We start from the raw sequence: 27,094 nt of genomic DNA, 5'->3' as shown, positions 1-27,094 counted from the left end.
CATTCGCCATATAAATACATACCATTTCCACGGTGGCGTTAAATATTTAACGCAAACATCTCGCAAACTCGATTAAGAAATTTCACTTCAAAAAACCGTTTGTAAGATTTTACCTCTCCTTCACAGCACCCCTTTTTTCGTAGTCCAAAAATAGGTAGCTCTGCACCACACCACTCCATCCTTTAATTACTCTTTATTTATTTTGAGTTTGCATTTTCTTTTTTAGTCATATTCTAATTATAACTTTTGTTTGCATGCCTTGGGGCTCTTCTGTCACCATGGCGCAACTAACTTTAGCATTTTACCGCCGAACCGTCAATAGTCTCACTTCTGGCTTAATTGTTCATTTTCAGTTAAGTGAGCTGAATAAAATCGTTTAATTACATTATATTAATCATAATTGATAAATATTTTCAAGCTCATCGAGCCAATTAATATCCTATCCTATCATTGGCAGATGTCGTCGGCAGTTTGGCTTTGTCTCAATTTACATATATTTAGATATCTACTTATATATTGATTTCTACAGAAATTTAATTCAGCACAATTTGATATTTTCTTTTATTTAATTAACTAAACAGCAAAACAACTATACATATGTACATACATACAGACGTTGTCAAAGCGTTGCAAGGCTTGTGAGATGGAGAATAGAAAAAAAGTTTCGTTGGATAAAAAAAAAATTACATTGACCTTTCAAATTAACTTCAAAGTTAGGGGGTTTATTTTATTTTATTTTTTTTTGACCTGAAAGCAGTGATCTTTTCAAAAAGTTTTGAACGCATATTTTTGCTGTTCTTGCGTCAAAGAATCATTTCCATGGTAGCAGTAACCGAAAAATGCATTAAAAAAATTTTTAAGGGTCCATTGCATCATTTTTTTAAGGTAAAAAAAAATAAAAGACTCTTAAATTTTACTTCGGAAGGTCTTATTAAATAAAAATATACCTTGACCTTCAAAATGAATCTATCTTTTCATTTTTTTGAGTAGGGTTGCCACCTATTTAAAATTACTCACATTACGTAGTATAAGGCAAATCCAAGATTTTTTGACCACGCTAATCTCGAAAGCTACTAAAGGGATTTGAATGAGATTTTGTTTTATATATTCTGCATCGATACGGATATTATCTTTAGTGCGTAGCATTTCTATAGGGTTGCCACCTGTCTAAAAATATACAAGATCCTTGCGTTGAATTACAAAAGCGAGATGTCAAATGAAAGGGCTTGGCCACTGGATGTTCAGTAATGTGTTAGTTTTTGAGTAGGGTTGCCACTTTTTTTAAATTATAAGATCTTCACCGTTCGTTGGACTAAAAAATGAGATACCGGGTGAAGGGACACGGTCTAGGGATGTGCAAAAAGGTTTTAGTATTTGGACAGATTTTCCGCCTGTCTAAAAAAAGTATAAGTTCCACACCGTTCATTACATTAAAAACATGAGATGTCGAAAAAAAAGGAATTGGCCATTAGGTGTACAATAAGGCTTTATTTTTTAATAGGGTTGCCACCTGCTACGTATACTTACTTATGTACACATTCAGCGCGTGGCGAAGCCTCGCGTTTACATGACCGGCTAGTTTTAAATATGTAAATACGAGCATCTCATTGTTGTTAATAGATGGATAGCAATTCTGCTCAAGAATATGTTAGTACATAAGCTTATTTCAACACCCTCCGTTTGATACACATATTGTGGTACTGAACAAGCTTCGACTGTAACTTTTTGGAAATTTTAGAAAGGCGGCAACCCCATTCCGAAATTTTTGTTTAATATCTTCAAACGTTAGATATGTACATATACATTATCATATTTAATGAATACACTAAAATCCTTTAATATTTTTTGCAAACTGGCAATCCTATTTCAAAAATATTTCTGTGTTAAAGATTTCTGAAAACTTTTTCGTTTCATACTAATATTGCATATGAGTCGATACATAACAAACATGCCTAAGTCCATCATATTACAAATTTGGGAAATAGTGATTCTTTATTTTCTTGTTGTCTATATCAATTAGCATTTTCAAAACTGTAAAAATAAATACAAAATAGGTCATTGAAGCGTTTTGCGAAGAAAAAGCAAAGAAAAGTTAAACCATATTCAAAATAAAGAAGTCTTTATGTTGGACTTAAGCACGTTTGGAAAATACCGCATGGACTTAGCTAGTTTTGAAGTAAAACTTCCCAAAAATTTCTTATGGTTTGACATGTATGGACTCATGTGTCACAATGTGCAGTAGCAGAGCAAAATATGATTGGCTGGAATGGACTTAAGCATTTTTTTTAACACTTATGGTAGAACTTGGTCACCATTTAATAAATCGTTAATATTTAATGTCTGCTTTTAATTTTATCGATATTAATTAGTAACATTGCTTTAGATCGGATGCATTAAAATACATACCCCAGAAAATTTTTTTTGGACAGAAAATTGCTAAAAATCTATACTAAATATTGCCATAAACTTGCTGCGGGCGACTGGGGCCGAAATAATACTCCAGTGCGCTGCAGCAGATAAAAGATTCACTATTCAAATCAATGATTCGTTTGTTTTTTGTATGAAATACGTATGTACATATATGCATATGGAAATTATGTTACTCATACGCCATGTAGTGTTCGACCAAACTCAATGGGAAAACAATAACTACCATGACGGAAACAAGTGATTTTTTTGTAAATCAACTAATTGAAAGACTAGTTTAAAACAAATGCAATGAGTAAATGTTTCGAATTTGTATTCTGTTTTTGCTAAAAAAAAAACAATTTGTGTCTTGGAAGTATGAAAAAGCATCTGTGAAGTCCAGAATGCAAGCCTATTCAAAAGAAGCATACTGACTTTGAAGTTGTGTAAACCAAATTCATTTTAAAGTAGTTGAAATTAAATGCAGAGTCGGACAGTCCACTTGCTGCGCGCACACAATTCAAACTGAACATTTGAAAGCACATTTCCATGTCTGGCTGCAGCTGAGCGTGCAAAGATGTTTGCTACAATTGGTCGTAGCCAAGAATGTCCATGTTCAAATCTCATTTAATTAAAAATTTTTAATTTCTGATTATCTTAGTTATGAAAAAGCATCTGTGTAGTGCAGAGGAAAGCTATTTAAACGAAACATACTAACTTTGAAGTTGTTTAAGCCAAATTTATTTTAAAGTAGTTGCAAATACATGCAGGAAAAGGAATCCTGTGACATCACCATATTAAATAAATGAGTTTGTTGCAGGTAAAATAGTGAGAATTTCAATTAGTTATCATTTAAAATAAAGTAGTTTTTAAATAACTTTCAAACTAATTCAATTTCCTGCAGGGTATTGATTACGCAAACTTTGATGCCTCAGCCGAATTTATCAACTAATTTCAAACAGCTTATGCATTAAGTTGAATTTGACCTTTAGGAAAGAACCTTTTCACTCCATTTCCATTAAACTATTTAAGGTGGAAAACTTCTTCAAACTCTGCATAGGTATTCTAACTGTCCAAACTAATGTTACGCACTCTTTCGTTAGATACTCATATCTACGATAACAGTATTTCATATAACTTGGGTATAATTGGAATTAAGTTCAACTTTTCCAAACAGGCTTCAACTCTATTCAAAATATTTTTAAACTTAAATCTTCTTAAAAAATTTTCATCTCCCACCCATATGGTGATACATATTTCGAAGGCCTTAATGTTAATCCAAAAAAAACTGAGTTGTTACTGTTTACTAATAGGAATAAGATGCGCCAATTTAGGCTTCCAACCATAGGCGGAAAGATAATCCTCCTATCGCTCAATGTGACATATGTGGGAGTAATTCTAGATACTAAATTGAACTGGAAACTTAACGTTATGAAAAGGTAAAGAGTGGGCCGACCAGCGTATTATGCTCGTAAACAGATCTTCAATAGAATCTGGGGTTTAAAACCGAATCTTGTGATGTGGATGTATACCGCTATCATAAGGCCAATATGAACTAACGGCGGCCATGTATGGTGGCCAGCCATAAGTAAACAATACAATGTCAATAACCTAAAAAGCTTACAAAAAGCGGCATGCTTGGAGATAACTGGGGCACTGAAATCGTGCCCTTCAAAGCAGTACTGAATATGATGCCCATTTATCTATGCCTAAAGGTAACCACGATGTACCTAGCATTAAGACTTAGAGAGTTAAGGCTGTGGGGATCGAGGAGCTTTGGGCATAACATACCTTACCTCCAAGATGGACTGTGGTGTAAGGATAAGAGTATATTCCGAGGATCTTGGTGTCAATCTGCCCCTTCTGCTGTAGAATATTAGAGAATACTAGAGACAAGTGCTAACTGGAAAGAAAGAGCGATTATTTACTCAGATTACCAGGCAGCTCTCCTGGCTTTACTATCAACTGTAGCAAAGTCCAAGCTAATAAAAAAAATGCAAGATGGAGCTACGCTCGCCATCTCAGTCAATGTACATCTCTCTTTTCTGGGTTCCAGGAAGGCCATAGGAACATTGAAGGCAACGAGAAAGCAGACGAAATCGCCAAGGCGGGAGCTTCTTTGGATGAATCTGTAGCGGTGATAGTGGGTTATCCCCTCAGAGAATAAAAAAAGAAATCAACTTCGGAAGCTGTCAAGGAAGAAGTGGTCAGAGATTCAAACTTGCTATAGAACAGCAAAGTTGCTAAGTAACAACATGCTTGTAGAATACGTATTCCGTATAACAGAGTATGCCGTAGCTGCGGCTTGAATGACAGCGAAGAAACAGCATTTCATTTCCTGTGCGAATGCCAAGGTCTGGCTTATTTAAGACATAAAACTTTCGGAAAACATATTTCGAAGCCCATAGCGGATTAATCTAGTGCTACAATAGGCGACATATACAAATTCGCCAGCGGTTCTAAATGGTTTGACTAAAATGCAGGAATGTTTTGACAGGTCCACCAAAATGGTGGTTTTATGCGCTATAAAACCTTTTCAATACTATTTCCATTGATACCCATAATGTGCTTATCAGTTCAATAACAATAGCAATAGATTGTTAGTGTTTGGCCGAGCTTTTCCTCCGATTTGCGGCGTGCGCTTTGATGTTTCCACAAGAGTATATTTCTGCTTTGACTAACAGGCTCTCAGCAATGGCTTTAATTTTTTAAATAATTTTAATTAATTTTTTTTTTCAAGTTGGCAACTCTTTTCGAAAAAGCAAAACCTTTGTGCATACATATCTACTGCGAAAGCCCTTTAATTTGGCACTGCAGTTTTGAAAATCTTTTAATGGTGCAGTTCAGATGGCGTTGATGATTAAATAATCTGAATTTAGTTTTTTTTTTAACAGGTGGTAACTCTTTTCGAAAATATAAAATCGGTTTATACATCTACTTATTTATGTATATGGATATGGATATACATATGTATAGCAGATCCTGTGCATACGCATGTATGTACTTAATAAATAAATAGGAAAAAGTTCAATTTCTTAACTCAAAACCGATGAGATTGAGCAGCTTAAATTCATAGCAACAAATATGTAAATACAAATATAATCATGCCAAATAACTGAATAAAGAAGCAGTATCAACTGCAGAAACCGCTACAAATTTGCATATGTAAATATTTTTCAACTGTAAATACATACATAAGTTGTCGATTCGACGAAAATTACTTCAGCTTAATTTTACTGCTAGGAAACCATACTCAAATAATTACAAGCAAACGAGTGCAAATAAACACATTTGCATAAACACACATATGTACATATGTAGAAATGTCCTATGTAATATAAGTAGGTACATATGTATATGTATGTATATGTAGGTATATATAAGCGTCAATTCAGCGTAAAGCCCAGCTAAAGGATATGGGGGAGCCTGGTCGTGAAGCCGTCGACGTTTAGAAAATTTGCATGATACCAAACAAATGGCTGTATTTAAATGCAAGCAGCATAAGTGTTGCTGTAACTAAGTTTGTGTGTCAGTGAGTTGGTAATCAAAACGTTGGAAATTGACAACCAGTCAAGCGACTCTAGTTATGAGCACTGCGGCTGCGGTTTGTGCAGCTGAATACATTCGACTTAGTTTATGTATCAGCGAATTCGCAATGTTGACGGGGTTTTTTGTTGTGGTTTATGCACACACAAACGTCCACCCTGCAGTAAAATTTGGACACAGTCTGGCAAATCGCTAGTTCCCAACTAAATATTTCAGAACTATCTCTGAACAGATGCAAAAGAGCTGCAGAGCGGGACAGTCGAAACTTGCGGTGTAAGTGTACAAATTCTCACTTCTCTTACAATATGAAATTAGCTCAGCCAGAAAACCTAGAGAGTTTTCAGATTTAATGAATTTAATTTGTTTCGTGCCGCTTACAACATTTTTTTCTTTATAAAATAAGTAAAAAACATGTCGGCCGCTGTGGTGTAGTGGTAAGCAGTGCGCGCTTCCACTCCGCAACGCCTGGGTTCAAGCCCTGGTCAAAGCAACATCGCAAAAAATATAGAAAAAAGGTTTTTTCTTAACAGCGGTCGTCCCTCGGCAGGCAATGGCAAACCTCCGAGTGTATTTCTGCCATGAAAAACAGCTTCTCATAAAAATACAATCGCCGTTCGGAGTCGGCGTAAAACTGTAGGTCCCTCCGCTTTGTGTGACAACTTCAAGGCGCACGCCACAAATCGGAGGAGAAGCTCGGCCAAACACTAACATATGTGTAAGCGCCAATCTATTATTATTATTATTATTAAAAAACATGGAATCTGTAAAGAAAAAGAAAAAACAGAAGAAAATATCCAAAAATCTAATCCTAAAAACTCTTTCTTATAAAAAACCTGTCCAAAACGGAACCGCTTAAAAACTAGTTGCAATGGCATCACCGTGTAAAACTGGGCGGGTGAAAGTATTGCGTGAGTATTGAGCTAGAACTAGTACTGTCGGTAAAAGGTCTAGTTCTACGCAAGTTTTGAGCTAGTCAGATTTTCTACAGGGATATATGCGGGTAACTAAAGTATGTGTGTGTTTGAGTGTATATGGAGATGTATAATAAATGCCACTCAACTTTTGTTTTTTCTGCAGCTGCGACTGTGGTGTTCTTCCTTTTTAACCGACTTCCAAAAAAGGAGGAGGTTATCAGTTCGTCGGAATATTTTTTTTAATTTTTTTTTTTATGTATATTACCGCATAACTTTGCACCACGTCAACCGATTTCAATAATTTTGCACCGGAAAGGTAGTGTCTCCGAGGTGGTCCCATACTACCTTGGTTTAGATCCGATCATTGGATCATGAAATATATAGATATATATATATTTTTTTTAAGTCGGTTTTTTTTTTGCTATAAACTACTTGTTGTTGTTCTTGTTATGACGGCTGTCACTGCAAAAGTGAAATTCTGACAATTTTGCATTATTTACATTGACAAGGCACAATTGCGACCCGCTACTCTATGTACGCTCCATAATGTTGGTGGTCGCATGGCGACGCGTGTTTTCGCTGACAATGCCAACAAGACAATGTTGCGCCAACCCATCAACAATGCCGCCAACTAACCAAACAATCCTCCAATCAGTCAGCCAAACCAAGCAAGTAAGGCTTCAAAACAAATAAAGAAAACTCCACTGCCAACAAAACCGACAGGAAGTACGCGCTTCAACGCTGACAAATGGCGCGTAAGAGCGACAAGAATAAGGCGAGGGTGCCACCCTTACCCAATGTCATCTGTTGCCGCCCGTTTGATGGCTTGTCATAATAAATACTCATCATCATCAGCTGAATGGTGAAGTGATATCAACGCAATTGTATGCAACAACACCACTACAACAAACATGCATATATTTGAGTCTATTGTACGCCCTGAATTTCCCATGTTTTTGCGCCGGGTGCCAGCAGAAACTCTTCACTTCCAACCACTACAAGCACAAACCCATTGGCAGGTATTACATCAGTAGCATTGTTGTTAGTATGTATTAGCATTTGTTTTGTATACGAGTAAAAAAACATTGTTCGCTGTCAGACATATTTGTTCGCTATTGCCGTTGTTGTTGTGCTATTGCAGTCGCAAAATGTCGCTTCTTGTCGATATCAGTTGTGTTTTGCATTTAATTAAGATTTGACATAACAGCGGCGTGATAGGCACACACACACACACACACACGCACTAAGTCATACGTACATATGTACATACATGCATGAGTGTATAAACTCACCCATACTAAATAGCACCCAGTTACTCATATAATTCCTACGCATAGGATGTGTTGAAATGGGAAGCTATCAGAGATTTATGGCAACCACAAAAACTTAAAAAAAAAATCTTATAATTTTAAAACATTTCTCAGTACTTGAATTTGATTTTATGCGACTTTGAATAGTTGGTACGCACACTTTAAGCTTTCAAATATTTATTTAAGGGGGAACAGGGGCTGTACATGTAAGACTTTTAATAGTACATGAACTTAATTAAGTAACATTATATTATTAAAATGAACTAAAACTAAAATTAAGTGAGCTTACGACTAAAAAGGAGCATTAATAATATGTAATTTTTTTATTAACAAGATACAAAAAAAATGAAATATGAAGAAAATTCTGAGAGAAACCCAAACATTAGGAAATACATCGAAGACACTTTTCTTGACTAAAACAAAATTCAAGAACCTACAATGGCCGTTTCATAGCTGCAGGTTTAATACGCCGTAATTTTTTCAACTCTTCATAAAGCACCAATCCATTTATGTTCTAATTCTCATCTTCCAACATTTTGATAATTAAAATATGCCATCTTCGACTGAATATGGGGACTCTTTCCATTGTTAGTAAAAAGTAAACCCAAATAGATTTTCATGGTTTTTTAAAGTCCTTAAACCTGTCTACATATTTGGTCATTTCCAAATTCAACATACACTTTCGGTAAATTAAAAATTGGGCGTAAATTTTTGAGCGCACATTTTGGATCATTTAAAAACTGGAAATACATTTTTGGTAATTTAAAAATTCGACATAAATTTTGGTAATTTAAAAACTCGCCATAATTTTTGGTGCTTTGAGAAACTGGATACGTATATATTTTTGGTCATTAAAAGCTCGACATAAATTTTTGATAAATTGAAATTTCGACATAAATTTTGGTAATTTAAAAACTCAACAAAAATTTTGTGTCTTTGAAAAACTGGACTTACATTTTTGGTAATTTAAAAACTCGAGATAAATTGTTGATAATATGAAAAATCGATAAGGATTTTTGGGCTTACAAATTTATGCTATTTTAAACTCGACATAAATATGTGTTTCATAATTTAAAAACGAGACATATTTTTTAGCAATTTTCAGTAACTTAATTAACGTAATTAATTTTAGTAATTTAAAATCGGAGCACAAATTTTTGGAAATTGTAAACTCAATACAAATATAACGAACTAGACAAAGGGGACATAAATTTTTAATATATTTAATGGACACACATGTTTAATCAGAGGGGATGGCGTAAAGTCAAATTTTGGAAGAGAAAAGTTATGAAAATAGCACAGTAGCAACTTTACATCTAAAATGGTATGAATCATTAATATCTTTATGCCTTTTTAAAATGTAATAGGTATGCTTTAAATATGCCTATAAAGAGGAGATTATGCTATACTTACATATTTTATTTACAAGTAAAAATATAAAAAAGTCAAAAATGCATTAACTATAAAAAGAAGATTAATGTAGAAAAATATGCAAAAACCATCCACTGTACACTTTTCTCGGTTTTTTTTTCTAATTCTTAGTTTTTAATACATGAATGTATAAATAAATATGTAAGTTTGCATAAGCTCCTTTAAAATATTTTAAAACAATTCTTGCTTTGAAGCCTTTTGGTTCACTGTACCCTACGAATTCGCGTGAAGGGCTGTGAGGGTCTTGTCATCTTAGCTCGCATGCCATATTCATATGCAAATTACTTAATGTTGCCTCGAGCACTTGACGCCCAAAATAGGCATACACGCACATGTGTATGTAATTTGACATGTGTATATTTGTATGTAACTGTACTACTGACTTACTGGTGTCTGGCAAATTTGTTCCACTTTAAAGAGAGGTTGGCAACACCTGTTTGTATTGTTGCAAACTCAACCGCAATTGCTGCTGTTGTTGGTATTATTTCTTTTTTTTTTTTAGTTGTTGCGTCATTAAATTAAATTTAATGGAAATAAAACACGCATATCTTATGTAAATTTTTCCAATGACATATACTTAATATGCCTTTTGCTGTTTTTGTTGAAAAAGTGCATGTTGTGCAATTATGTGCAAATGTCAAAATGTCAAAATTTGAATGCGCAATTTATATTGCTTGTAGATTCATGCATGTAAATTAATGAAATGTAAATTTTTGTAAAAAAAAAAAATATTTATATGTAGCACAAATCGCTAATGTTGTGGTGTAACGAACCCGTGGTATATAGCTTAAAGTTGTGCTAAATGTCATTCTACATGACCGTATTAGTTTCGCGGGAATCCCAACTTTAGGCATCGCATAGATAGCTGCTGTTTATGCTATCGAAAGCGGTTTTAAAATCGACAAAAATTTGAGTGAGTAGGTTTGCTTAAATATCTAGTCTCTCATGCAGGATTTGATGAACTGTGAAGATATGGTTAGTGATAAATTCGGCAGGTCTGAAGCGACACTGATTAGCTCCAATCTTTTGGTTTATAAAGGCCTCAGTCTCTCGCACATAATCGTTAAATGAACCATATATGCAATACTACTTAACAAGGCTTATACTTCGGTAATTGGCACAAACAGCAAGATCTCCCACCAGATTTGAACAGTTAGCCTGTATTCCGTCAGCTACAGGGGCTGTCTTATTTTGAAGCCGCATTATTGTAATTCTCAGCTCGTTTTGGTCATGGTAATGAATGTTAGTTGTGTCTATATACCTCGTCCTTGGTTCTTCTTCGTCAGCAACGCCACACGCGCCTCTTTTTAACCCTAGAAAAGTAATCATATTATCACTTACGTAATAGATAACCATACGCTTCAGAAGCGCACGATTTTCTAGAGCGTATATTTTACCCTAATGTTGAATATTTATATAAATAGATAATACTTATCTGTGTATCCGCACAACCGTACCAGCTATATATACATATATTCAACACATTTCCTTTACTGCGGTAATACCAGCCTTTTATTTCATTATGACATCCAGCAATTGAATGGAGGGCGCAGATCCCTATCTGCTGCCTTATTGTCACTTTCACGGGACTGGACGTTTACGTGGCGACTCCCAAGCCCAACGCATAATTCATTGCTGAGACGCAGACACAATCTTGCAGTCGCACGTACTGCTGGCTAGACGCTGCTGAGCATTAAACCGGATGGGTCGGAGTAGCGCAACTGAATATGCTGCACTTTTCCCCTTAAAAAAAGCTCCAAACAGCTTAATCAGCCCATCTTGAACGTAGGTTGTATAACCTGAAAAGTAGCTTTATATCTTATGGCTATCCATAGACACCTATGTAGGCAAATTCACTGTGGCAACATCTGAACCTATTGATTTCTATCTATATCGATATATTTTGTTTTATGATTATCGATTCATTCAAAAATAGCTTATTCAATTGTTTATTTATCGACTATGTTCTTCACAGATTTATCGATATTTTTCGCTAAATGTATTGAAATAATTATCGACGCCTTTATGTATATGTACCAACCCCTTTAAAGAAGTCATGGACGATATATTCAGTATTATGTCATGAAGTTTATCGACATTTTTTCTGTATCGAAAATTAAAACTTTCTTTTGTCTTAGCACGCCTCAAAAAAGTTAAGGTGCCCCAAAGATTGTGTGAAAATGTGTTTGAGAATATCTGAATATAAAAAAAAAACAAGTTAACTTTTTCTTTAACAAACCAACTTTAACTCACCAAATAGCTAAAGCTCAATGAAGCTTAAAGTCGTTCAAACTCGATTGCTTTTGGTCAACATAATTCTCCAAAGAATAACAATCTTTTTTTCGATGACAAGCGCATATTTCGTTTCTACTTATATATACTACTTTTTTCCATTTCTAATTACTTTTCTCGGTGGCTTTTTTCATGCATTTTCATTTCCCAGCATTTTGTAATGCAAACATTATTTTCACAACTCATTGCCACCACACATGTGGATAGTACATACATATGTGTATACATACCCTGTAGGAAGTATCAACTGGCGAAAATAATCAACTTATACATACTCGGCTTTTTTGTGATATTTCGATAGATACCATACTTTCAATTCGCTATGAGGAAAATAAACCTTAAGTGAGTTTTAAGGTCATACAGGAGTGGTGTTAGAATTTTTGGGAAAATACTGATATAGAATGCTCTGAAAAAGAATCGATGCCAGTACCTTTATTCGCAAAAAAATATCGATAACACTTCAAAATATTTCAATAATGCAATATTTCAATAACGAGATTTACTTGCATCTTCAGAACGGTCTAGTAAGCGCTTCGTTTTTTAATTTAAAAAGTCGTTTTGCTTTTTCTATAAAGTTTCAAAATTCCAATTAGTGCCTTTTGCATTGATGGTGCCAAAATGTAACTTTTCAATATTTTTTGTTTCAATTTTTATCATTGAGCACTAAAATTGATTAAGGTTGTGTACAACTGATAAGAAAATTGTTTACCCATCAATACTACACATCAATCGGTACCGGCTATGCGTACTCAGTACTTGTCAAAAAGTACCGAGTTCTCGATGCTACTCAGTACTCAAGAAAAGTATCGATATTCTGTGCTCGGTAATCGTACCGTTCTATCACTGTACTCGATTCTGTTTAACTATCCTCTTACAAAAGTTACTTTGAATTTCGAATTCAGGACAAATAAAATAAAGATCGAAAGTTCGTACCCCATTTCCTACAGGCTAGCTACTTCAGCAAATATGTATTGTGAATGTTTGCGCAAGTCAAAGTTAATGACTGCAACCACAGCTTGGTGACCACCATACCACGGTGTCGTAGCTAGAAAATATTTATCGGTTCTTATTAAATAGTTTGATTGGAAATTTATTGCTCGCCAACCATTTACTATGCTTTCTCGTATTTCCACCTCCACCTTTTGCGTTAACGCAAGTTACAAGTAACATTCTCGCATATGTACTTACAGACATAGTAGATATGTATGTACCACATACACCCTGCAGAAAATCTGACTAACTCAGAGCTAGCGTAGAACTAGATCTTTTGCCGACAATACCAGTTCTAGCTCAATGCCCAAGCAATGCTTTCAACTGCCCAGTTTTACACGGCGATGTCATTGGCGGTGGCAATTGTCGCCCAGTGCATTAGTTTGCAATTAGTTTTTAACCGGCTCCATTTTGGACACTTTTTTTCAATAAGATGCCGTTTTTAAGATTAGATTTTTGGATATTTTTTTTCCTTTCTGTTACACATTACATTTTTGTTACATATTTTGTTAACAAAAAAAATTTCATTCATATTTTGTTAACAAAAAAAAAATGGACTCAAAATTTCACTCCAGGGTATATGTAGGTATATCTGTATTTTTGGCTATACGAGTGTGTTTTTATGTATGTACATATGTTTGCCAGCTTCAGTTTATACACAATGAAGTGGATTTCCCTTTTGAATTATTAATAAGTCGTTCTTTGGCTTATTTGTGTCCCTATTGATTTTCGTTTATCTGCTTCCACAAGAAGACTATTATTTTTCATAGAATGTTGGTAGTCAGGGTAATGGGTAATGGAAAACTGTGTTGGCTAAAGTTGCCGTTCGACTTGTGCAAATATTAAGTCTTCATTTGAATTACAAATCATAATGCAGGAATTGTTCAGCTTTGGAGTGGTCTCCGCTGTTAAGTGCCAGTAGTGCGGATATTTAATTACATAAGTCAAATCACTGAAAGCCATTAAAACCAAATATGTACATACGTACATACATAGCGTTATGGTGATTAAGTGCAGTTCACTAAGCGCGTTAGTTTATTCGATGGTAAAAAGTCAATATTTATCGTTTATTTGAGTAGAAATGCCAATAAGCAAAGTGCAGTCGAGAGTTATGAAAGACCTACGGACATACTTAGAACAAATATTTCTAAGGAACTGGTATCTATACATACTATTCCATATACATACATATATTCAATATATTTGATTCTTGAAACGATAGCAGTTTAATTATTTCCTAGATTTTGGAATCGTATTTATATCACGGAATATATTACTAAATACCAGTACGTTTCCAAAAGGCTTAATTAAGCATAAAACAGGTTGGAAGTAAATGTACGAAAAACAAGTTTAAATATAAATCATGTACGAGCTGATTCTTTTCGGGTAATTTTCAATGAAATTTTGGCCCAAATTGGGCAAAATCTAGGAAACCTTTTTTATCAATAAAATCATATTTTCCCTAGAGTCTTACGAAATTAGAATATTTCCATGCGTTTCATTTGTGAGTAATCTCTGTGAGTGGGTGCAAGATGAGGTACATATCCATTACCGGGATTCCTTTTAACACATTGAGTGCCAAGGGGTTTTGACGAAAACCTTCCCCGGGTGCCAAGAACATTTTTTGCTATAAACTGGTGTAAAAGTAGAAAATATTCAGTTCTGCTCCAATCCTGGATGATTTTGTGGTTTATTTTGGATTTTATAGCGGTTTTTTTATGTCGCACGTTTCCGTACGACATGGCACTGCACGACGGAATTGTAATCGTAAAAATCACTGTCGTACGAAAATGTGCGACGCGATTTTGTTTGCTATTTCTTAATTTTTTTTTACGCATTTTCATTTACATTTATTTAAATTTTTTATTATATCTGTTTTTATTTCAATTTTTTGTTTTTTTTTATTTTCTTTTTTATTGGTCCAAAGATTCGCTCTACAACTTTTCAATTCCGGGGAAAACAATGTCACGTAATCGCTTTCAACTATTGCTTAGTTTCCTGCACTTCACAGACAATAACTCAATTGTACCAGGTGATAGGCTTGGTAAAATAAAACCACTATTGGACATGCTACAAATGAGATACCAAAGAATTTACGTACCAGGTGAAAACATAGTAATTGATGAGACCCTTATTCCATGGCGAGGCAGACTATCATTCCGACAATATATACCAAATAAAGCTCATCCTTATGGTATAAAGCTTTTTAAGCTCTGCGCTACTGAAGGATTCACCTGGTCGTTGAAAATATACTCCGGAAAGTCATCAAGTGGATTGAGAGAAGTCGGTTTGGCAAAAAGTGTTTGCGAGGATCTGATTATTGATTTGAAAGGTCAAGGTCGAACTTTATATGTAGACAACTTTTACACAAGCTATGAATTGGCTCGTTCAATGCTAGATCAAAAAACACATGTTGTCGGTACACTCCGTGCCAACAAGAAACATTTCCCAAAAGAAGTTATGATTGCACCTATAAAGAAAGGCGAACTAGTGGCTAGAGAAGATCCCAATGGTATAGTTGTTCTGAAGTGGAAAGATAAACGCGAAGTCAGAATGCTATCTACGAAACATGCCCCGATAATGGTATCCACAACAGATGGAGCACGTAATCCTGAAGAGCCTTCAACTAGTCGAGGAGCGAGACGTAAAAGACGAGCAACAGAAAAGCCATTGGCAGTGGTAGAATATAATAAGGGGAAAGCAGGCATTGATCTTTCCGACCAAATGGCTTCTTACTCAAATACCCTTCGCAAAGGGTTAAAATGGTATCGAAAGCTGGGAATTGAACTTTTACTCGGACTTTCCGTGGTTAATGCCTTTACTGTGTATAAAGCAGCGTCGAATAATAAAACCATGAGTATACGAACATTCCGTGAACGCGTTGCTAAGGACCTACTAGGCCTTACATGCCCGCAGCCTGTACCGCAATCGCAGCATATCATCACCACAAGAGTAGATGAAAATAATAAAACCATCCGACATGCTTGCGATTTATGCTACGCTGAAGCAAAAAGAAAATTTAGTCGAAAGGAAGCAAGAAAGAACATAAAAAGGACAACTACGTACTGTCCGCAATGCCCCAACACTCCCCAATTGTGCATTGATTGCTTTCCAAAATATACGCATTTAAAAAATTAATGTAAATTGAAATTATCATATCTTAATTTTAATATTTTTCTATCTTTTTTATACTTTTTTCGAATGAATTCCAATAAATTTTCAAAATTTAAAAGAACCTCCGAGTTTTTATCATAAAAACTGCACAAATGAAGATATCTCTAGGAAGCTTGGACCAAAATTTAGGGCAAACATTAGGCTACTAGAAAAACAATAAAAAAACCCCATAGAGTCAAACAGAAACGCACGACAATATCTAAGGCCAGACAATGCCTGTCGCACGTTTTCGTACGACGTGGCACCCCAGGAAGTTTTTGGTGTCGCACGAAAACGTGTAGCCATGGGCACTCAATGTACCAAGTCATTTTCAACTAAAGTAGTGCATATCGCAAATAAAATTGAGGAGATCCAAGGGTCCCTTTACTGCTACCACGTCATATTGGTAAAAAAGCGAGATCCCGGGTGCTTGATTCCACTAGTCTGTAGTCGTCGACATAGATCCTGAAAGTGGCAAATAAATGTCTCTTCATTTTGATCGCAGCAGCAAAGAGATCTCTTGGCAACCGCTGGCGCTGGCATTGACGCCTGTTTGTATGTTACTACTTTACTTTTATGTTTCAGAAGATCTTCGATCTATTTTCATTTTAACCGCGGAAAAAATTACCTTGAAAACTCATGGTCCAGTGATACCAACGCGGAACATTATTTCTATACAATCCCAGATTTCGCCAGCTTTAACGTGGCGGAACCCAAACTCAGCGCACTCGCAAACGGGTGTTGGTCACTACCCAGAAGATACACTGAGAGAAATAATAAATAGTAAAAATTAATACTTTATTGTGCGCGTAATTGAATTGATTATTTACCAATATACAGCACTTTCGTTGTTGTTTTTAGTAAGATCAATTACTTTTCTGATTGATTTTAATATTTTTTCCTTCAGTGTACGTAGATACAAATATCTGTACATAGTGATCTGCGATTCGAACTGTACGCAAGAGAATCACTTTGGGCCGCTCCCAAGTGAATGGCAGTCAGACACTTTTCCCGCTTACGTGAAGTTCTGCGCACGGAACCATCCTTCATTCTGTATTACAAATATGCGGTCTCAATATACACCTGGTGCTTGCTGAAACTGTTTGGACTGAAACTGTACGATCACCAGAGTTTCGGATTAGCGACCAATGCGTTCCAACGCTGATTTTCGGCATCATCTTTGAACTGTCAGTGTAGCATATGAATCGATCTGTATAGAAGTACTAACCTGGCTGAACTTACATATCGCACACCGTTTTCAAAAGAGTCCCAACTCAAAATAATTTGTTTCTCAGAAAATGCGAAAAACTATTTCTTAGCACATAATAATCATATGGGCAAGGGCGACTTTACCTTAGATTTTTTTTTTTTTAACAAATTATAACAAAAATTTGCTCCAGCTTTTGGTTAAAGGTGAATAAAAGCTGTGCGTACATTTTTAGCGCATAATCTCAAAAATGCCAAATTTTGAGTTGTGACTCCTTTTAAGACGGTGTGCGATATGTAGGCAGTGCTGGCTAAATACTAGATCTACTTACATAAAGGTGGCTTCTTTTTTATTGCAACCACTATCGCCGCGCATCCGAATTTGGTTGTTTTCTATGTGTCTGCTTACCCAAATGTGAACACACTCCGTGTGCCATAAATGAAAATGTACAGCGCTTATAGCTGAAAGATTATATTGAGCTCACCGCTCTCGAGTCTTTGCACATCCACAATTATTTTCTCGTTGCTTTAGAAACCCCTTTTCACCACATTTCTTTCCAACATAGTTTGGACCCCATAAAGTTAATTTTAATAAGCCAAAATGAGTCTCAAGAGTTAAAACAAGAACTTTTCTACGCATCTCGAAAACACAAAGCAAAATTTAGCCCTTCCCAATCTCTTCAAACAGTCGCCAAGGCTGTACAGCCTCTCAATCAACGACCCTTGGTATAAAGCGTTTGTTGCTTACATATATAACTACATGTTTATGTATGTACAAACACAAAAATGTCGCCGTACACCTTTGATTCTAATGTATTTATTCAAAGCAGTTTGGAAAAAAATTGCTAAACACCCTAAGGGGTCTTTGTAAGGCAATTTTGAAAAAACAATTTTTTTCCGAACATAGCGGGTATCTTTTCTACATTTTACGGAGGCACCTGCATGTGGTGATAACATTTTTTTTAAATGATTCTACAAGAATAATCAAATACTTCCTCAATGGTTTTTGGATAGCTTGAATTTATTGAATTTATGGTGGTACGTTACGGTGAAAGAGTTGAGATCTGGTGGGTAGGTACCAGAGCCGTTACTCCAGTTGAATGAATTTTGGAACAAAAAATAATTCTCTTCGAGACAAGAGCATCCGTTTGTAAATGCCAAAGATGTGAGGAAAAATGTAAAGATTACGAACCCCACGTTCTACAAAAAAAAAAAAATAAAATTTCAACATTTTCTTGCAAAAAAACTTTTATACGGTCTAATGTATTTAAAACGTGTGCTTGTAAACTATTTAAAGCAGCAGGAATTTTAAGTAATATGTATGTGTGTATATCACGTAGCCTGTTACCCAGGAAATTAAGACGTTTTGCGTGCCTCAACCACAAAGGGAGACCACATAGCCTATTTGTCGAGGAGAAGAAAACAGCAAAAGGGAAACCACAAATATTTGGGAACGAATTTGAATTGACCCACTAAGCCGTTTCTCAACTAGTGCACAGATAAATGTAGATACACACAAACACACACACACACACACACATAAAAGCAAGTGTGGTAAGAATATTTTGGGCCGAGCAGACAAACTTTCATGCCAGCACTCGATTAGGACTAAAAGTTGATTGAAAAAAAAACAAAAGAAATGGAGAGTTTGCCATTGACATAACAACAAGACAGCGGCGGTTCATCTTGCTAGCTGCTTGCCGCAAATGGCACAAATGTTTTGGCCAAGCAATACCACCGCATCGCTCAACCAACGCTTAGACATTGTCCTTTGGGATTTTAAATCAAGCAGAGTGAATATATTAAATATTTATTATACTTATGCGCTTGTACCTAGATATGTATGTAGAAAATGAGCAACAACCACTGACGCAACTAATGGATAAATAATAAATGAACAAGAGAAAGCGAAAATATGTTTGTATGTACATATGTGCACATAGAAATCGTGTGACGGCAAAAGCAGATGACAAAAATATTAAGTGAAAATACTATTTGTAAATTGGCCACGGGCAGAAAATGTCGAAAAGAATCAGGGATGCGTTTTGCGACAGCAGTAGGCGGGATGCCTACTTGACGGCCATAAAAAATGGTAGTACAATGTGATAAGCTTCTGACTTCAATCGGTTGTCTTGTCAGCTACCTAATTTGATTTATTATGTGAATATAATATTCTGTTTCTGCGAAGTAATATTACGTTCAAATTGGCCCCACTTAACTAGTTAAATGAAAAAGAGTTTTTTTTGGAAAACACAATCGTCCACACTGAACATTTGGAAATAATTGAAAAATATTCAAAATCATGTTTTGTGTTTCAATTTGTTTTGTGTGAGAATGGCGGCTTCATGATATTAATGCATACGAATTACTATTTATGTATCTCTGCGTACGATGAGCTGCCCCGTGGGACTCGCTTTGCCATGACCCAACTACAGTCTGGATATTAAGTGTAACTCCCTAATTAGCTACTTATTTAGAAACCACGAAGCCAGAAAATGACAGTTACACAGAGTTCCAGTCAGCACCTATCTCCTTAGGTTGTACTGTCTTGAATATTGCGGATAAGGTTGCCCACTGATTTCTCTTTCACTCGACAATCCTTGGAAAATTCTTCGACTTCAAATGTAACGTGAAAACAGATCTGTGCTCAGCAAGACGAGCACCAATAGGATCCTTCTATACATCAATTTAAGTAGAAGGCGCCCTTTCTTATTAGCATTTAATTTTGACATGATTTTTTAGTAGATACATATTTCTAGTCCATAAAATGTTAATTCTTACAGTGCGACAATCAGTGTGGATAAAAACAAAGTACATTTGCTAAAAAACGCAAATGTATCCATGTGTGCACATAAGGTTGCCCCATCATAAAAGCCGGAATTACCAAATGTATTTTACTTTAAGACTTTCGTCAAAATATTAGGGAAAACATCAAAATTTGCGTGGGCTGAAACAGTTTTCAAATACCTCCAAAAATCGATTTTTTATAATAAAATTATAGTAGTTAAAATTTCTTCTAGGCTGATAGAAGAGTTTAAGTTTAAAAGTTTGCATAAAGATTTTTAAAAATTGTATCAGCGGAATCAAGATAATGGGATTTTTGGAGAAAATTTTAATAGTGTCTTATAAAGTGACATTTTCATAAAAATTTTCGATTTATAAAACAGTTCGAGTATTCTTTATTTTTTTAAGAATTTGGGTGCTAAAGTATAATAAATTTTATGATTCTGATGAAAAAAGAATAAATTTTTTTATGGAAAGTGATATACCCTAATGTACTCAGATACATGAAACTAATAATAATACATACACATCTCACATTTCCATTCGAGTAGCTTTCAAATGTAAGTAAAATCAATCGGATAAAGATGTGCAGGAAAATTTTATCTATTTATGTGATTGTGCTCACCTTCCACTCCTTGCTCGCTTGTACTTACATTTGTAATGAAAGAGTAAATTGCCAATGCGCTATATGGGCAATTCTAAATTAGTTGGAACTTTCGCATGACTGGGCAGTTTTTTTGTTCGTCTAGTTTTTTAAGACCCTTGGAGAGGTTTTCTAACTTAGCATGTCGTTAAACTTATAATATACAAAATTACTTGCCAGAAAATCTCTTGCTTTGGAACTAAAACGTGACTTAAATTTTTTATATCTTTGGAGGTCTTTGGAGGACTTTGGCAGGACTTGGAATATACCCTAAACATTCCACTTTGTCGATAAATTTCGATAATTTGATACATACCGATAATGAGTTTCAAAGACACTGAAATACCTTAACTCAACAATGTTCGATATCTCGACTAATTTCGATAAATTTCAATAACTGTGCATTTCTAGGACCTTATAAATTTTGATAACTCCTAAATGTATATATCTCGATATAACTTGATAAATTTTCAAATACCTCTATAAATTATCTATTTATAGAAAATTTCTCTGGTAGCACGATAAAAGCCGATAAGCAGTGATTACTCGACAAACGTGTAGCACCTTAGAATTTCAATAGCGCGATATATTTTGAATATTTCAAAAACTTCGATTCGGTAAATCGACACTTTTCAGTAAATTAATAAATATCGAAAATTTGATAAGGTAAAAGAACTCGATGCATTACGATAACTCGACAAATTTCGTTAGCTCCATAAATATTCATCATGCAATAAATATTGACAACTTGATAAATTTTATTAACTTGATAAATCCGTAAATTTCGACAACCAATTTTCTGTATCTATAAATTTTGACTACTCTAGAAACTTTAATGATTCGATAAATTTCAGTAACTTGAAAGGTAATTTTCGATAACGAAATTTTTTTTACAGAATTTATTTCAATTCCTCATCACTGGAGTAGTTCAACTTACATTACATATCTAGAAGTTGTGAATAAAACGACAGGATAGTTAACATAATGTTGTAAGCTTAAGGTTATATTTTCTTTCCAATCTGTAACCCTACCTATACTCTTTTCATTATAATTATCATTATTATTTATCCTTATTTTTATATTTTTCCTTATACTGATATTTATCTTTTTTAACTTTCACCCACCCTCGCTTTTGTCCTCAGAAATGTAAAGTGCTTAAATTTACCTTGGTCTTCGTCTTTGTTATTATCTTTCATATCTTTGCTTTTATGGTGCGATGATGATATGTGAACATGTCAGATTATGCGGTGCGATGTGATGTAGTCTGATGTTATATCATGTGATGACATATCTTGTGATGTCATATCATTTGATGTCATATCATGCAATGCCATGCCATATGACTTAATATCACTTGATGTCATGTCGTGTAATGCCAATGTGTTCACATGTCATAAGCCGATCATTATATCGATAACACTGCCGATAACCTTGCCGATAAATATACCGGTACCAATGTTATCGACATGTCGAAAAATGTAACATATCAAAAACGACTAACTCGTCAATAAATATATCGATAACTGTATATCATTATACCGATAACAAGAACGATTATTATATAGATAACGATAATAATTATTAAGTCAATAACAATAACGATTATTATATAGATAACCGTATCGATTATAATATTGATAAAAACATCGATTGTTTTACCGATATTTATATCGAGTATTATATTCATTAAAATATCAATCTTCCTCCTCATATTTTTTTCATATTTATCTTTATTTTTGCAGCTTCCCCTTCGCATTAACCTTAAAGTGTTTAAATTTATTTTGATCTTCGTTTGTGCCTTTTTCTTTACACTTCTTTACTTTTCTGTTTGTTTTGACCTTTCCTTTGGCCTTTCTTCTTTTCTTCATCTATGTATGTATTAACCTTTACTTTCGTTCTTGTATTTGGCTTAATCTAAATCTTATTCTTAAGCCGCTTATTAGCACGTTTTTGCTAAATCAATACCATGTGCATGAATATAAGGAGCACTTGTTTCCGCTGCAACCTATTCCGCCCAACCATATCCGTGTGAATCATTTCCGTTGATTTTGGCAATTTACTCCCAACCAACCAATCGCCGGTAAAGAAGTTTCACTTCAAAAATTCAATAAATCTTCTTACCCTTTCAGTTGCCTTAATTCTTATGTATTTCTCATTGTTTTCTTCTTCGATTTTATCTTAAGTCTTGCTTTCACTGCTTTGTCTTAATCGTTATCATTTATACTTTCATCATCACATTGTTTATTCATCAAATCTGCACCGTTCGTTCGATTTTCGAAAATGAGGTGTCAAATGAAAGAGCTTGGGCTGTACATGCTAGGGCTTACCGTAGATATTTGGCAGTTTATGTTCAAAAATTTTTTTATATGAAAAAATGCGGAGCACCGTCAATAAAAAAAATTGCAAAAAATCAACGGTAAGTCCAAGATACTTAAAATAAAGCTGAATACCAAAATTTTGTCTAAAGATGTTGATAAACAAGTTAAAAATTTCGGTCAAACTTTGCAGAATTTTCATAGTTTTTGACAGAGTGTGAAATTTTAATTTATATCGTATTTGATAATAAATAGCTATACTTTTATAAAAAAAAAAAATAAACATTAAAAGTTTTTTTTTTGGTTCACTGTATGTGTATATGAATAACTGATTTATCAATTTGACCAACCTTAGTACAGTTATTGATCTTGGCCTAAAAAACCTATATGTTGAAAATTTTCGAAATCGGACCAAAATTACGACCACTTTCCACTTCCAAAAATAAAAACGCGTAAAAAATGTTGAAAGCTTTGTTGGAATTGCCCATATATGTACATATTTCTTTTTTTCCTTTCTTGAATTGTAACAATGTATTGCCATGCCACTTACTTTAGCGATTGCTTAGAAAGAATCTCACTCCTTCGCCCTCGCATCTTCGCTCACCACACCTAAACGCCAATACAGTAAATGCTTTTCCGATAATTTTTTGTATAATTTTCTACATCCTCAATTGGCATAATTTTCACATTGACTTTTACTGCAACAATTTACACAAGCGTGCAATTTACGCGCATACACACGGACGTGTTTATGTATACATACATACATACATACATACGTATGTATTTATGCAGTACACTGTTTACAACCGCATCCATCTCATAATCAACCGCAATAAATGCGGAACTCGCTTGACTGAAGCTGCTGGAAGCCACAACGAGGAGCACTAAGATGAGCGTAATGATGAGCGTTGAAGTAACGGTTGAGAGAGGGTTCGGAAGTGCAAGGGTAGCAATGCTATTACCGCACAACGTATTTGCCACATTTGCCGCATACCCCACCTTGACATTTAATAACTTAAGCATCTTGCTGGCAAGTGTTTATTTATACATGCGCTTATGCATGTACATATATGTATATGTATGTATGTACGCCTGACGTCTTATCGTTATCAAGAATATTATTATTTTTGATGTTGGCATTTTCGAGCTACCGTTGTGTCGACAACTCATAAAAAAGTCACCACGAAGACGTAGTAATAATTTCGACTTACGCTTCATCGAGCAGAAATTTTTTTCCTGCTTTTAAACAAAAAATAAATAAAACGCTGCTGATTTCTACGACACATTGCTGTAGGGGTGCCGATGTGTGTGTGTGCGGGTGTGTGTGGGTGTGGCGAGGGTGTGATAGATGTGCATGTATGTGTTAACCATTGTACCTTAAAGTGTTTAATGCGACATAATTTTTCGGCTTAAGTACTTGCAATTACGTGAAATGTGTTAAGTGGCTTGATGAAAGATGACAATGGAAGATTAAGAGCGGAAATGACAGCAACAGTCGCAACAGCAATGTCAAGCACACGACGCGTGACCAATTGCTGCAGAAAAAAATTATCAATTGATAAAAAATAACCAACTTGTAGTAGGATTTTTTGAGAAATTTCTATAAAACATATAACTTGTAGTTAGCCACAAAAAGCTAACTGGAAACTAATTTAGATTGTTTTCTTCAAACGAGTTTCTATTTAAATATCCTCATGCAAATTTTATTTTGAATACACTTTCTTTCTGCACTTCACAAATACATTTTCGAATTGAGGAGAAATAAAAGGAAGATCGAATTGTTATATTATCACTTTGAAGTTATTCTGACGGAGTTCGAATGTGGGACCACCCACAGCAGAATCTGTAAACAACTATGTAATGTAAATAAATAAAAGAGTAAAAAAGCAAAAACAAAAGTCAGTCGAAGTCGAATGCACCGCCATCGCTTTAGAAATGGAGTTAGCTCACCTCAAAGCAAATACAGTGTGTTAAGTAGACGCACAAATTCGTAGGATTAACTTTCGCCGTACATATGAGCCGTTCAGTGCACACCTCGCTTAACTCCACTTTTTCTCAAAATCTTAAAATTAGGAGTAGCAAGTAGATTTTTGTTTAACCAGTCTGATATAAACTTTGATTCCACTGAACATATGCTTGTATAATATTTCTCTTTAGTATCTAGGCTTATATCTTTAACTATATGATATCTGTTTTAGTCTCTTTTTTTAGTAGAGGAACTTCGGGTATTGTGGTATAGGAGTTTAGTGTGGTATAGTCTACGTAACTACGTTAAGTATAATTTTGGTGCTTAGTTCTCTACGCACTTGTACACATTTATTCAAAGAAATTAGGGGTATTCACGATCCGGTGCATACTGTCTAGCATGGTGCATAGATGAGTACATGAAACCGCTATTATATACTTACGTATGCGAATAACTAGACTTCACAGAGCAATTCTGAGTGAGATAGTTCCAAGTCTTTTGTAAGGCAATTGAAATACAGTAGGAACGAAAGCTCGAAAGATTTTGTTTATTCTGACGCGGAAGTCCTACAAAAAAAGCTCTTTTGCCGACTTGCCTGGTGAATATACAAAACAAATAGAAATATATATCATTTTGCTCACGCTGCTCCAACAGTGACACTGGAGTGAGCAAAGCGCTGGCGTAACATTCGAGTCCTCGGGGGCAAATTTTTACTTTACATTAATTTTATTTTATTCTTGTTTTGTTAATTAAATTTTTATATTTAATTCTTTTAAAGTTAAAATATATATTTGTTAGCTTTATTTAATTTTTAAAAAGTTGTTTTAGGTATTTCTTTAGTTATTTTTTTTTAATTTAATGGTCCTAAAATTTTTTAATTTTAAGGTTTTAAAAAGCAAACTATTTTTTTATTTCATTTATTTCTTTTTTGTTATTTCTTTTATAATTTATTTTCTTTTGATTTTTAGATTTTAGTGGTTTAAAAAGAAAATGATTATTGTTTTTAATTTCATTTAATTGTTAGAAACCAATTTTATTTTTTTATTTATTTTATTATCCTTGTTTCTTACTTTTGTTTGATTTTATTTAACTTTTTAACCGACTTCCAAAAAAGGAGGAGGTTATCAGTTCGTCGGAATATTTTTCTTTTTTAGATTACATTGTCATTGAATATCATGTTGCCCTAGCCTTCTACCGAAAATCACTACATTTTTTTTTTTTATCAACACCTTTACTTGTTTTACTAGTTCTTCAATGCCCTATATTCAGCCACATCTACTCTCATGTGCACAAATATTCACGTAAGTTTTTTTTACTACTTTAGATATGTATTCACGAAGATAACTTCTTGTAATTCAGTTCAATTGCGTTGACTTTACGCTTCAATTATTTACACCAATATAATAACACAGAGCACCCTACTGACACACACAGCGATTTAAAGGCGAACACTACGGGTGCAATGCAATAAATAAATAAATATTGAAAAAATAATCATAAATAAATAATAAAAAATGTACTATCGTGCAGCTACAAACAATTTCCTTCAACAACAAATATAATAAAACATCACCAACAACAACTGTGGGTTAAATCGCACAGAATATGCGATGAGGAAAATTGAGTTGCCTTTGTATTGGAGTTGCATGAGTTCCGCTCTATTTATTTATTTTTTCTTTTTGCTTGCTTTTATTTCGATTTATGTATGTCCTCAATGCTACATACTCCGGCTGCAGGCTATTGTATCTTGCATACAACCCTTTTATTGTGCGGTTTTCAGCACCGCCACAACCGCAGCCAGAGTAAACAACAAAACCTGACAACAACATCGACCTCCACGTGGAAGGTGTGTCAACAAAACTTCAAGCAGGAGTTTTCTTGAGGTTTCACAATTTGCCATAACTTTTTTTCTAATGCAAAATAAATATGGATGGATGACATGGTTAGAACTCTAGTAGCTTGCATAGAAGATAACCGATGCTGGTACGAGTACGTGTGAGTTGCTGCAGCTTTGCCATCATCAGCGTCAACTCCAATAACTGTCGCTTTTGATAGCGAAAATTGCGTTGAATGCATAAATAAATAAAAGTGAACAATCGCAGCTGTGTGTATGTGTGCATGTCATTGTTCGTAGT

The 27,094-nt window shown here is 34.6% G+C and overlaps 1 protein-coding gene across 1 annotated transcript; it reads left to right on the top strand.

The window, feature by feature from the left end:
- The first annotated feature begins 14,851 nt into the window (after positions 1 to 14,851).
- Positions 14,852 to 26,552, top strand: LOC118738173 (piggyBac transposable element-derived protein 4-like). Its single transcript, XM_036469096.1, has 2 exons — positions 14,852 to 15,841; positions 26,490 to 26,552. The coding sequence occupies exons 1-2, from the start codon at positions 14,852 to 14,854 to the stop codon at positions 26,550 to 26,552; spliced, it is 1,053 nt and encodes a 350-aa protein (XP_036324989.1).
- The last annotated feature ends 542 nt before the right edge of the window (positions 26,553 to 27,094 follow it).

Source organism: Rhagoletis pomonella, unplaced genomic scaffold, assembly GCF_013731165.1.
Source record: "Rhagoletis pomonella isolate Grant_MI unplaced genomic scaffold, Rhpom_1.0 Rhpom_scaffold_00004, whole genome shotgun sequence".
In the NCBI taxonomy this organism is placed as follows: Eukaryota; Metazoa; Arthropoda; class Insecta; order Diptera; family Tephritidae; genus Rhagoletis; species Rhagoletis pomonella.
The sequence above is the reverse complement of the archived record's forward strand: the minus strand, read 5'-3'. Positions and strand labels throughout refer to the sequence as shown.

Coding starts and splice junctions, on each gene's coding strand:
- LOC118738173 (XM_036469096.1), top strand. CDS start 14,852: ATGTCACGTAATCGCTTTCAACTATTGCTTAGTTTCCTGCACTTCACA. Junction 15,842..26,489: donor AGCATATCATCACCACAAGA/GTAGATGAAAAT, acceptor ACTATCGTGCAG/CTACAAACAATTTCCTTCAA.